At 45.3% G+C, this 14,171-nt stretch overlaps 1 protein-coding gene and 1 pseudogene across 1 annotated transcript; both read right to left on the bottom strand.

The window, feature by feature from the left end:
• Window positions 1-825: 825 nt before the first annotated feature.
• LOC146425451 (uncharacterized) lies at window positions 826-2,665 on the bottom strand. Its single transcript, XM_085041464.1, has 2 exons — window positions 2,573-2,665; window positions 826-2,253 (listed from the first exon to the last, which is right to left on the bottom strand). The coding sequence occupies exons 1-2, from the start codon at window positions 2,663-2,665 to the stop codon at window positions 826-828; spliced, it is 1,521 nt and encodes a 506-aa protein (XP_084897590.1).
• A 9,270-nt stretch (window positions 2,666-11,935) lies between these two features.
• Window positions 11,936-13,968, bottom strand: LOC146425450 (endogenous retrovirus group K member 7 Gag polyprotein-like; annotated as a pseudogene).
• Between the last annotated feature and the right edge of the window lie 203 nt (window positions 13,969-14,171).

The following is a 14,171-nucleotide window of genomic DNA, read 5'->3' as shown; positions in this document are numbered from 1 at the left end:
TTCACTCCACAGGTAAAGCTTAGAGAACCTTTTCCGGACAAGGATCCTAAGTTTACCTGGAAGAAGGTTTAGCTTTTATAAACTCTTGGGACTCATGGCATGTTTCCCAATTAATTAGGACCAAAGCTTGGCCAGAGCTTAGGTGCTAAGTAAAAGGGATTTCTTAAAACATCAAACTTTGACTAATATTAATAAGAAGAGTGTTTTATCATGTTACTGTTTTTGTAGTCAACTATATAAAGTGAGATGAAATATTTGAAAATAGTAGATATTATTATTTGACTTTAACTAAGAAATATAAAGCTGCAAAGCTTTTTGTGCAATAATATAAACTAACAAATTTACAACTTAAAGTTAATATCACCGAAAATGAATAAAACTTAATCTTAATAAATCTTATCTTAAACCAACAAATAGGACTTAACTATAATGGAATTTAAAATCGATATCACTTTAACAACTTAACTCTAACAAAATTTAAAACTTAACAGAATTTAACATTTACATCACTTAATATTATTTAACAGAATTGTAACTCTAATAGAACTTAATAGAATTTAAATTCACTATTACTTAACTTTAACAGAATCTATATTTAACTAAAGGTACTTAACAGGTAGTTTAGACTGTTCAATATAACTTTACAACTTATATTTTTTTCACACTCTATTCCCACATCTACAAGGTGTTTTCCTTCATTCTCTGTTAATCACAAGTTTCCTCCCGTATATTCTTCACACAGCTGCATTTTTTATATTTTCTCATGAAGCGTTCCCAAGGGAAGCGAGCTGCTGCGGCCTGTACATGGTCTAAGTGCTATTTAGCCTAACAGTGATCTTGCTCGCACAATCCTTCTAATAAGTCATGTCCGTGATCTTTAAGCCATTGTGTAACAATTCCCCCTTTTCTCTCTTGGGCGAGCAAGATTCCGTCAGTTGTTTGATTAATTTGCTTAACAACACACTTATAAGTAATTTTCACTACAATAACTATTAATATAAGAATCATTAACCAACGTAGACCTTCTTTAAGCAAGGGTATCAACCATGGTGACAGACCTCCAAACAGGGATGACAACCATTTGTCTAAGGGATTGACATCAACTGTAATTGTGGAGGTGTGCTTTTTCAACCACTCTAATTGCTTATGGATGGAATTGCTATGATCTGACAAATTAAAGCAGCACATCCCCTCAAAGTCTTTACAACCATGGCCTTGAGCTAATAATAAGAAATCAATAGCAGCTCGATTTTGAAGCACGGCATGTCGCAAACTCTTTTGGTCAAGCAGCAATTGGGAAAGGATATTAGTAGTAACATTTGCTTGTTTAACTGTCCAACATGCAAGTTTTTCAATTTGCCTGAGGGCTCTTGCAGCAGCTATTCCGGGGGTAAACAGGGAGGTGAATACTTTAGCTGTTACTGACCATAATTCAACATCATCTTTGCACCGTGAATTTAGTTGGTGAGACAGAGAGCGCTGTCGGCGTTTTGGCTCGGCGACTACGCTAAGCCACATGTGCTGGTTGGGTGCTAAAAGAGTTAGTTCTCCTAAATAACATGGCCCTCCAAAGATGTTATGAGGGACTCCTTGCCATGCTCTATCTCCACATATTAGGAATACAGATGGGGGCAACGCTTTTGGCGTTCCGTTGTTCCAAATCGTAATTGGTGATTTCTTTATTTCAGCTCCCAAAGCACCCAAACTTTGATTAGCAGTGTTGTTACTTCCGCAATAGCCGCCTTTAACATTGTATGAATAATCTGCTATATTTATCGGGCTGACATTTGTCCAGCCTTTGTTAGAATAACTTAAGGTTAGGTTTTGTTGTCTATTTCCAAACCAAATGCATGTTTGGGTCCAATTGCTGGAGGTATTACCAATTTTCATGGACCCCAAGAGATGCAACTCCTCTGGGTCCCAAGGCAAGGTAGTATTTAACTGATTGATTAGGTTTGCAGCACACCAAGAGGTGCTTTTTGCTATAGAACATTTAAGATAGGTGCTATAATTGCTAAACGCCTCAAAACTGAACAAAGGCACACCGACTAAACATGTTTTAAATGGTGCAGTAGCTGATTGCAAACTGAGGCAAAATTCTGGGTTATGCGTTGCACTGGCCCAAGTCACCCACAGGTTCTGTCTTTCTTCAACCTTCGTTATGAGGGTCGTGGCTGAGCCCGATATTAGAGCCTTGATCGCTAGCAGCACGAGTAACAGCTTTGGTCCACTTCGCAGGGACCCACTGTGTACCTGTGGATGTAAGCACACACATGTAACCGCGCCCTATATATTTCACTTCTGCCGGGCCTCGCCACAGGCCTGAGCACGGGTCGCGATACATGACCATCATGGGCTCCTTATGCTCTGAAGCGGGAGCTCGGCCATGCACTTGTGCAGGAGGAGAATCCTGGTCTGAAAAAATACACAAATAGTTTAACACAAACAATGTTTTAGCTAGCCTTTCACTAACATCATGAACATCATTGAATTTGTCTAAATATCGTTTTAGAGTCTGATTTGCTCGCTCAACAATGGCTTGTCCCGTTGGTGAATGGGGAATGCCTGTTACATGCTTGACCCCCCACTGTTGACAGAATTGTCGCATTTTTTTGCCGATATATGCGGGCCCATTGTCGGTCTTGATCTGCTGCGGCACTCCCATAACTGCGAAACAGCTTGTCAAATGCCGTATGACGTGGGTGGCCTTTTCTCCTGCTTGAGCCGTGGCCCACAGAAATCTACTGTATGTGTCAATTGTAACATGCACATACTTTAATCGACCAAACTGAGGGACATGGGTAACATCCATCTGCCAAAGTTCACAAGGGCCTAACCCTCGTGGATTTACTCCAATTCCTAGGCCTGGTCCATGATGGCTACAACTTGGACAAGCTCTGACAATGCCTTTTGCTTCTTCCATAGTAATCTTAAATTGGTGGAAGAGTCCCTTGGCATTTTGATGAAAAGTGTTGTGAGCTTCTCTGGCCTTAACAAATTCGCTCAGTGGCACCACTACTGAAACTAAACGATCCGCTCTCTCATTGCCTTCCCCAAGGTCCTTTGACCATTTGTGGCTTCGTATGTGAATGACAGCATAGGCGCATTCTCGCTGATAAATTGCAGCCTGCAGCTGTCTCAATAGTTCGAAAAGTCATTTATTTTGGCAATCTTTGAGCCGGGCATCTTCGATACGCTGTACTATGCCAGTGACATACATGGAGTCAGAAATTACATTTAACTCCGTAGAGTGCCAGTTCACAAAGGCCCAAACGACTGCTGCCAGTTCCAAGGTTTGCAGTGAATCTTCTTCTTTCGCGGCTAATATGTGATGATGCCATTTGCCGTCTTGCATCCAAGTTGCTGCTGCGCGTCGAGATTTCCGTCCTACATCTGTAAAAACTGTCACTGCGTTTTGCAATGGGCACTCACTCCTTTTTGGTATTGTAATCCAATCTTGGTTACTCACCCAATGCAGGGTGGTAGATCGCAGTGGCTCCACCCTAATTTCCACTGCTTGAGACAGCAGGCTGATTTGCAGCGCTTGCGAATTCTGAAGATACCACTCGAGGTTTCGTCGCTTCATCGGCAGGTAAATGGTTTCCGGCTCTTGGCTTGTTAACTGTAAAATCCTGGTGCGACCCTTCTGGATCAATTCTGCTATGTTTTCAACCTTTTGTTGAATTGTAGTTTTGGGCTGGATGCTAGTGAACAGCCATTCCAATATTTTCACCTTATTCTCCCTCTTTTTATTTTTGCACTGCGTAAGTGCACCAAGGATTTGTTTTTCGCCGCTTAAAATTGTAAGATCTACTGGAATGTCCGGGTCGCAACGATCAACCCAGCGTTGTGCAATTTGTGTGCCGATTTTCTGAATAATCTGCTGTTGCAGCGGGGTTGGATGTACTGTCCGTGCTGGGTCGGTGCCTTGTAGCAGTGGTCGCAAGGCATCAATGTCATCGTTTGAAATGCCAATAACTGGACGTAACCATTGAATATCGCCTAGGAGGCGCTGTGCGTCATGTAACGTTTTCACATGTGTGTTAAGCTGTAATTTTTGTGGTCTCACATGCCCTTGTGTTATTTGCCATCCTAAGTATTTCCAAACAGGAGAACGCTGGATCTTTTCAGGGGCAATGGTTAGTCCATGTCTGCCTAATTGTTGTTGAAGCATATTTTCTTGTTCGCTAGTAAAAGCTGAGGCCTGGGCAAATAAAATGTCATCCATATAGTGGTAAATCACTGTTTCAGGCCATGCTGTACGAATGGGTTGTAATGCATTGGCTACAAACAGTTGGCACAGGGTGGGGCTATTTTTCATTCCCTGTGGCAGAACAGTCCATTCAAATCTCAAGAAAGGGGCTTCTCTGTTAATTGTTGGTAGGGTAAAGGCAAATCGTGCAGTGTCCACTGGATGCAGCGGAATTGTAAAAAAGCAGTCTTTCAAGTCGATGATTAACAGGTGCCATCCCTCAGGAAGCATGGCAGGGTTTGGCAATCCAGGTTGGAGGGCCCCCATTGCCTGCATTTGTGCATTAACTGCTCGCAGGTCATGTAACAGTCTATACTTGCCGGATTTTTTCTTGATGACAAAAATGGGTGTGTTCCAAGGGCTCGTGGAAGGTCGCAGGTGTCCTTGTTGCAATTGTTCTTGCACCAACAGCTGTGCTTGTACTAGACTTTCCCCTTTTAGCGGCCACTGCCCTATCCATACAGGCTTGTCTGTTGTCCATGTGAGCTGGATCGGGAAAATCCATCTGACAGCGACCGCTGGGGAAAATGCTGATTGGTTAACACAAGTCCCAGTTGGTCTAGCACATCCCGGCCAATTAAGGCATTCACCTTTTTTGGTAAGGGCATAATAGTTACATGGACTGTCGCCACTCTGCCCTCGATGGCTACTTGAATTGGGTCAGAGCTCCGCTGTACTGAAACTGAACCCCCAACGCCTTCAATTCCACTCAAAGTATGGTGATGTGGCCATTCAATTGGCCAACAGGCGGTAGACATTATAGTAATATCTGCACCTGTATCAAGTAATGCTGGCAATGTTTGGGAGATATCTCCCCGAGTCCAAGTAGTTTCCACAACTGGTCGTTCTGTTAATGGGACTGTTAACATTGCAAGTTCTCCTGTAGAGCCAAATCCACCGGCTCCGCGATCCACGAGTGCCTCGTGTTGTTGCATCTGTGCGACCATTTGCGGGAGCGGGACGAGTTGAGCTAGTCTTGTATTTTTAGGAATATAAATGGGGGGAAACATAGTTTGCACCATGATGTGAATTTCACCTGTAAAATCAGCATCAATTATTCCTGGTAATACGAACAGTCCTTTTATACTAGCAGATGAACGACCCACTAGAAGCGCGCCCACAGGTTCGTTGTTAATGCAAAGCGGGCCTTGAATCCTAGTGGGAACTTTTACAGGGCACAAATCGATGATTGTTACACCTACTGCTGTTGCCAGGTCCAGGCCGAGGCTTCCCTTGGTGGCAGGTCGGAGGATGCTTGCTGATTGAAGGGATTGACGGCGGGCGAGCTCATCGGCGGAGATGTCGTTGTGTATGAAGGATGAGGTGGTGGGATAGTCGCGGGGGTGAGGGCTGGAGCTGCTATTTGTGTCAGGGCGCGGCGGCTGGACGCGCTCTTCTTCGCGTTTCCCGATCGCCGACAAGCTAGCGTGGCGTGGGTATCATTGTTGCATTTCTTACACCAGACTGGATCGTTACATTGCTTCTTTGTGTGTCCTTCAAGCCCACAACGGTAGCACTTCATACCTTTCCCTAATTTTTCCCCTCCTGCAGGCAAGCTAAGGGGTCGCAGTGGCCCTAAAGCAGCAAAGGCTTGAGACTGTGCTTGGACTAATTTCTCTCCTAGCTTATCTCCCATAGCTGTCACTAACTCTGCTACAAATGCCTGGGTGCCTACCGGTACACGACTCATACGTTCTAACATCATTTCCAGGGTAGCATTTATGGGCAGTGTGACAAGAATACTTTTCGTTTGCTGGTTACAATTTTCTGTCACACACTGGCGCAATAATGCTCCTGACATCCATGGTTCTACCCCAGCATTCAGCATTGCAGCTGAGACTTTATCAACAAAGCTAGCAAAAGACTCATCTCTTCCTTGTTTAATAGACATGTAGGATGGTGTGGGGGGGGTAGTGTGCACTCTGAAAATAGCATCTCGTGCAGTTCGCATGGATTCTATTAAAATGTCTGGACCCAATTGTAATTGTTCAATAATTGTAGCCCACCGGCCTTGGCCCATTAATTGTTCTGGAATGACCCCTTGTAAGGGGTCATTTTCCCCCCGTGGCTGACTCGCTGACTGATGGCACAGCTCTTGCCAGTGAGCCTGCCACAGCAGCTGTTGTGACTGGGTCATAATCATTTTAATAATATTTTTGATGTCTTCTGGGCACAGTATATAATTTCCCCAAATATAATTCAACATTACTCTTGTTGGTTCACCATGCAAACCCGATTCAGTAGCTGTGCTACGCAGCTGCGTGAGCAGCTTCCAATCGGTAGCAACATGGGTCGCTTGCTGCCCACCCCCTTCTATCGGTTCAAAAACTACAGGAAATGCTTGCTCAGCTCGACTTAGCAATGTTAGTGTTTCTGCAATTTGTATATTACCTTCTTGTACAGCTTTTTCTGCAACGCCTTTCCAATTAAATCTGCGCTTGCCTAATAATCGAGAATCGCTCTGAAGAGCCTGTCTGACAGGAACACAAATTTCAGCAGGCGGGGGAGGTGCGCTGAGCCACCCTTCAGAGCCCGGTGTACTAACAGGGTTTAAATCAGATGTAGTACAGTGTTTCGTTAAAGATTCCTGCGCTCCTAACACTTTGCACTTTCCCGGCGGGGGCAAGCTGGGTGGATCTGCGCCCACAGCAAGCATGCCCGGAGCAGGACGCTCAATTTCTCCCATTCCTTTTCCCAATTCAAAGTGCTCCCCCCCGGCATCTGATCCCAACTTGTCAGTAGCTACGGCAGCTATTTTCTTTTCTGCTTGAAACCGTTGGAAGCAATTAATGACTTCTTTCCACAGTCTTGCTAATTTATTGCATGTTTTATCACCCTCTAGCAATCCATCAAACAAGATATGTTCAACCTTTCACCATTCGACCTCATCAAACAATAAATCAGGGTCAGCAAACAACCCTTTATCTTTCCCTGCAGCAACTAAAGCGGCTAAGTATTTTAAAGCATCTTTGCTTACTCCGCGCTTTTCTAAAAAGCGTAATAATAAGTCTTGGGCTACCTCTGATTCCATTTTTGGTCCAGCTGGTTTTCAGGGTCCTGGTCAACACTGTCTAAGCACTCTATTGAGGCTCGCAGTTGCCAGAGTTGTGCAGTTCACCGAAGTATAGCCCCACGGTAGGCAGGTCCTATTCGGCCTGTGTCGCTGGAATCTCCCCCAATTCGGGCGAAGATTTGACGCACCGTCGCTGCACGCTTCGGCGCCTCTCCGTTCCCGCCGCTCTCAGAAGCAGGGTCGTAAAACTCCGCTGTCAGGGTCCGTAGTCGTTGGGGTCACCATTTAATGAGAAACGACGAGAGGGAAACTCACGGCAGTCTCAATATGAGATATAAAGTAAGCTCCATTTTATTTCACCAAACGAGAAACTTATATACTGTTACAGATGTTTCTAATTATAGATACACACACCTGCAGTCTGCTCTCACACATTCAGGGATCCTCCTGTTAACTCCCTTATTCTTTTCTCATAACACTTCTGACTCCCTAATCTTTCTCATGACATTCTTCCCACAGAACATTCTCAGGCAAACAAACCACTGTAGCTTGTTGGAATTTTACTGAGGCCTGGGAATGCTGAAGCCTTGCTCAGGCTTGCTCAGTTAGCATGAGTTTTGCTGGAAAACTGCGTTTTCCAACATGTAACCACTGCCCCGGCCATAACTTCCATGTGGACCACATTGGGCAGAGATGTTAGCATATTCTGCCGTATGGGGAGTCAACCAGGTGCTATTAGGAATCACTATGGGGCTACCAAAAGTTATGCAGCCTGTTTCATTGCCACTTGCATTAAGAGCTTGGCTCCCCAAGAGATCCAACTCCTGAGGATCCCATGGCAATGAGGTATTAAGACCCGACAACAAGAGAGCAGTACAATGGCTAACATTGGCAGCTCGTGAGCAGTTGTTAGTTGAAAACCGTGCAAAGCTAGTATTATCAAAGCCTGGGATACCAAGTAAGCATGTGCGAAAAGGGTCAGTGGCTGATGCAAGCGCAAGGCAAAAAGCACTAGTACGTGTTTGATTTGCCCAGGTGACCCACAAATTTTTCCTGGGCTCAATTGAATGGAGGGGATTATTGGCATTTGCATCAGTAGCATCTGCCAGAACAACCCCTAACATGCACAGTATGTACAGGAGCAAAACACCTTTTGGTGCGTTCCCATTCATGTTCTCTGATAACCCAATACTTTGGGATCCTTTCTAAAGCCCGATCGGTGCACACTGCTCTCAAAATTTGAGACCCAGAGTTTGATGTTGCCCAATTTACTGCATCTTGGGCCTCCCAACGTAACCAGGCTATAAATTTTTGCTCTTCAGATTCAAATAATTGCAAACCTTGCCAATCAGGCAGCCCTGTAAATGCGGCTAAAGCTTGTTGCAGCCCGTTATGTGCAAAGTCAATTTGAGTTATGCGTGTATTAACGCACGCCAAACAACAAGTATTATACACTTCTTGATGGACCCACCACCGTTTCTTACAAATACCACACTTAATAAGTAACCATGCCTGACACCACAGCTTAGCACAATTTCTACAAGGGTATCTATTCAGGTAAGGGCGTACAGAGCCTAATCTATTTATAATATCTCTTAATTCTAATAAAGTTTGCCAACGCTCGACTGGAACCCCAGCTCGCCGCAAGATAGGATCAAGGGCACAATGTAGAAGCCGGATCAGTCGTGGTGTTTCATCGATCGGTGGTATCGGGGGCACCTGTAGCCGTGCCAGGTTGATCAAGTGCAGGCTTCACCCAGCGGCTAGGAACCCAAAGGGGGCCTGTGGAGGAAGATACACAAAAATAACCTCTGCCAGAATATATGACCTCTACTGGACCCTCCCAGATGCCTGTTTTGGGGTCCTTATATAGGACCTTCATGCGTGGTACCGGTGGTTGTGCCACTCCCTTATGATGAATTAAGATAGGTGGTAAATCCTGATCTCCAAATATACACAGATGATTTAGTACAAACAGGGTTTTAGAAAGCCTTTCTCTACTATCTGAGACCTCCTTATGTTTTGCCAGGTAACCCTTTATTGTTGCATTTGCTCGTTCTACCATTGCCTGCCCCGTTGGGGAGTGAGGAATTCCTGTAGTATGTTTTATATCCCAAAGTTGCATGTATTTTTTCACCAAGGCACTACAATAAGCTGGTCCATTGTCTGTTTTGATAGCTTTGGGTTTGCCCAATACGGCAAAGCAACTAGTAAGGTGCTTTATAACATCCCGGGCTCTTTCGCCGGGCTGTAATGTTGCCCATATCATGTGGCTGTATGTGTCAATGCAAACATGGACATATTTTAATCTACCGAATTCAGGGAAATGTGTTACATCCATCTGCCATAACTCATTAGCTTGTAACCCCTTGGGGTTCACTCCCATACCCAAACCAACACCCTGGTTATGAAAACTACAAATAGGGCAGGCCCGCACTATGGCCCTGGCTTCTGCCAGTGGAATTCCAAAACCCTTATGGAGACCCCTTGCATTTTGATGAAAGTTCATATGTGCGTGGCGGGCCCTCTCAAAGGAATACACTGGAGCTTCCGCCACCGCTACCAATCGGTCCGCTCTGGCATTGCCTTTTCCAAGGCCCTCTGACCACTGATGACTTCTTATATGCAACACGGCATATGGGTCAGTCCTTTGGCCAATGGTGCGTTTAAGCACCATCAATAGTTCTGCTAGTCGGCGTTTTCGCACATCCTTAACCATTGCTTCCTCAATTCTGTTAGCAATGTCTGCAACAGAGAGAATCTGTGACGATGTTAACAGGTTGGTCTATCCAGTTGGTAAAGACCCAGACCACTGCTGATAGTTCCAAGGTTTGTAAAGAGTCCTCCGGTGTTGCAGGAATAATTTTGTGTCGCCATTGCTTCTCCTCCATCCACGTCGCAGCAGCTTTACGGGAGCGTTTGCCAGCATCTGTATAAACAGTCACTGCTCCTGAAAGCGGAGAGGATGGCCGCAATGGCTTTATTAGCCATCGGTGATTAGACATCCATTCCAGCATAGAAGGCTGGAGAGGTCGGATACTGATGAGCGTTCCCTCTTCCAGCAACGCTGCCTGAAGTTCCATAGAATTTTGTAAGTACCAGTTCAGGTCATCCAGCTTCAGTGGTACCTGTATTTCCCCTGGCGATGTTCCTTGGATCTCCCTTATCCTTTGGCGGCCACGTTTGATAAGATTTGCCATTGTAATTATGTTTTCCTGAATTGTTTTTCATGGTTGAAGGGGTTGTGCTAACCATTCCAGCACCAAAACATTGTAATCCTCATTTGTGGTGGGGGTATTTTCCCCCGTTTTCTTTTTATGCTGAGTGATGGCACCCAAAAGGTATTGAGAGCCAGTTAGCACAGTGATATTTAGTGGCACATCAAGTAGACGACGAGATGTATGATTTTGTACAACACGTTCTGAGATAGTCCGGATCGCCGCCTGCTGTGCTGTAGAGAGGGTGACTTTTGTAGCTGGCTCAGTACCTTTCAGTAGAGGCTGCAGGACATTTAACAGTTCATTAGGAATACCAATGACAGGACGAAGCCATTGTAAGTCACCCATCAGTTTCTGAGCATCATGTAGGGTTTGGATGTTTGTGTGAATCTGCAGTTTTTGAGGACGAACCTGATGGTCTGTTATTGTCCATCCCAAATATCGCCATGGTGATGTGTTCTGTACCTTTTCAGGGGCGATTGTAAGGCCCTAAGCACGCAAGTGATTAGTCAGGGTATATAACTGATCTGCGGTAAAAGATGTGCTCTGCGCCAGTAATATATCATCCATGTAGTGATAGATGATTACTTCTGGCCAGGCCATCCGAAGAGGCCTGAGGGCAGCATCCACATAGAGTTGACAAAGTGTCGGTGAGTTCTGCATTCCCTGTGGTAATACAGTCCATTCAAAACGTTGTGCAGGTGCCTCACGGTTAATTGAGGGCAGCGTAAAAGCAAAACGCTGCATGTCGTCTGGATGTAGTTCAATGGTGAAAAAACAGTCCTTTAAATCCACAACAAGTAGAAACCATTCATCTGGTAGTATGCTGGGATTGGGGAGCCCTGGTTGTAAGGCTCCCATAGGTTGCATCTGTTCATTTACAACACGCAGATCATGGAGCAGTCTATATTTTCCAGATTTTTTCTTTATAACAAAAATTGGAGTATTCCATGGACTAGTAGATAAACGCAAGTGTCCCTGTTGGAATTGTTCTTGTATCAAGGAGTGTGCTTGTTCTAGACTTTCCTTTTTCAGAGGCCATTGCTCCATCCATATGGGTTCATTTTTAGTCCAGGTGAGACGGACGGGGAAAGTCCATGCAATGGCCCCCTCTAGAAATGCGATTCCGATGTTAATACAACTCCCATTTGGGCCAAAACATCACGGCCTACTAAAGCATTGACTCCTGGGGGAAGTGGTAACAACTGTACCACACAGTCCACAACTTTGTCATCGATGGTAATTTTTAAACGTGGTGACCGACGAGCCATGGTGATACCTCCTACACCAGAAACAGTAGCTCCAGATGCATATGCTGGCCAGTGAGCAGGCCATTTGTTTTCATCCAGTACCGTGACATCAGCTCCAGGATCCAAAAGTGCTGATAATTGTATCCGATGGCCAGAATATTCCAAAGATATCCGTTTTTGTGGACGTTGCCTCAAATCCACTGTTAGCATAACCGCAGGGCCTGTGGAGCCAAAACCTCCTGCTCCTCGATGAGGCCGATCAGATGGACTTTGGAGCAACTGTGGTATAGGCACCAATTGAGCGATTTTAGATCCAGCAGGAATATGAATAGGTGGATGAAATGTCCGAGCCATAATGTCAATTGTACCCTGAAAATCAGCATCGATTAATCCAGTTAAAATGTCCAGTCCTTTCATGGTTGCAGATGAACGCCCGATCAAAAGAGCACCAACAGGTTGCCCTCTGATTATAATTGGTCCTGTAATTCCAGTAGGTATCCGCTTGGGGGAGGTATCCACCAAGGTAATGTCTACTGCGGTTGCCAGGTCCACCCCGAGGCTCCCGACGGTGGCTGGTTGCCAGGTAACTGGCTGTAAGGAGGCTGGAGTGGTTGGTTGTAAGGCGGTTGAAATTGGGCGGGCGCAACTATTTGTGTCATAGCGCGGGCCCCTTTCGCGCTCCGATTCCCGTTTCCCTGGGGTCTCCGACAAGCTGCAGAGCTGTGTGACGGGGTCTGGCAATGAGAACACCATACTGCTCCAGCAGAGCAGTTTCGCCGAAAGTGCCCTGGCTGTCCACAGCGAAAACAATGGAGCTTTGTTTTTCGAGTTGCTGGAGGTGGCCTTGGCTGCCGGAGGGGGGCTAGTGCGGCGAGAACTTGACTATGAGAGGTTTCTGCCTGTGCTTTCAAGCCCTTTCCTAGTTCCTCAATAGCACTGACTAACATAGCCTGATCGCCTGTGGGAATCATATTAGCCCTTTCTAAAAGTTCCTCTATAGACCAATTCCCTGACAAAGTCATTATAAGGTTTCAGATTGATGCATTCCCATTCTGTAATATACACTGCTTTAATATAGCACCTTGCATGTACTCAGCCGTTCCTGCTGTTTTGATCGCTGCTGATACCTTATCTACAAAGGACCCCAACGGCTCATCCCGTCCCTGTTTTATAGACATGTAGGACGGAAGACCACCAGGTACCTTTGTTGCCCAAACTGAGGAAACACAAAACAACCGAAGTTATTTTATGCGGTGCTTTATTGAGGGCCCTGGGGACCTGAGGACTCGAGTCCAAAGTCAGAGCCCCCCCGTGCTACAAAATCACTGAGTATATATATGTTTTCTTTCCAAATTGCTTCATCTCAACGAATTTGATTTCTAGACACATCTACCTGATTTATGATTACATTGTGACTTTGTTTTTCGTTAACTGAACATTCTTTATCATCATTAATCTACTACACCCTATTAGATAAGTCACACACTTAGCAGATTACTTAAATAAACAAACTGTTCTATAGCTACATTCCTTAGACAAGTCTTTCTACCCTCATCAGTATGCTCTATTGATCCTTTTGATCGCTACTGGCAACTTCGCTACACAACACTGTTTACACTCAGGCCTACTGATCCCTCCAAGCCTTAGCATGACTACTACTAAAGTCTTTATTCATGGTTTTGCAACACCTTTAACTTGTTCAAAGCTTGTCGAGCCAAATCCATAGATTCTCTAATCCTTTCTGGTCCCACGAATGCCTGAGCCTCACTTCTTAGATAAGAACCTAACCCCATCAATTCATCCAGAGTAACTCCATATAGTGGGTCACCTTGTTGGCGATTTAGACCCACCGACTCCTGGCAGAATGCCTGCCAATGAGCATTGAACAGCAATTGTTGATGTTGAGTAAGTATCAATTTAATAATGCTTTTAATATCACAGGGGAGCAGAAGTCCTGACCCCCAGATATAATCTAACATTTGTTTACTGGGTTCCCCCGTAACTCCAAACTCACTAACAGTAGCTCGTAACTGTGATAATAATTTCCAATCTAAAGGTGAAATACTAGCAGTAAACCCCCCCCCGGCATTCGGTTCAAAAACTACTGGGAATGCACTCAGCATGTCAGTTGCAGCCTCTAACTCCCCCTCCTGTGCCGCCTGTGCAGCAATCAGCTTCCACATAGCTTCACGCTGATTCACAGACCCCGGCCCGACTCCACCGGGAGCAGCCAGACTCCCAGTAAGTGGGAGATCAGGGCCCCGCAAGACAGGTGACTGAAAAACTGCCCTGTGAGATACTGGGTCAGAAGACTCGATCGGAGCGGAAGGCTTCACCGCATCCTCAGAGGGCTCAGCAAATGGATTAGTAGGGGGAATATGTACTGTGTTTGTTAATGGGGGGAGCGGCCACGATCGCTCGTTACCTTGCCCTGAGGT

The sequence above is a fragment of the Lichenostomus cassidix genome, chromosome W, assembly GCF_008360975.1.
Source record: "Lichenostomus cassidix isolate B80296 chromosome W, HeHo_3.0, whole genome shotgun sequence".
Classification (NCBI taxonomy): domain Eukaryota; kingdom Metazoa; phylum Chordata; class Aves; order Passeriformes; family Meliphagidae; genus Lichenostomus; species Lichenostomus cassidix.
Note: the sequence above shows the minus strand (reverse complement) of the source record. Positions and strands in the feature narration are given on the sequence as shown.

Excerpts from the sequence above, each read along its gene's own strand:
- LOC146425451 (XM_085041464.1), bottom strand. The coding sequence starts at position 2,665 with ATGGGAGTGCCGCAGCAGATCAAGACCGACAATGGGCCCGCATATATC. Across the intron at positions 2,254-2,572 it reads AACAGTGGGGGGTCAAGCAT|GTACACAGTGGGTCCCTGCG; the intron begins GTAACAGGCATT and ends TTACATCCACAG.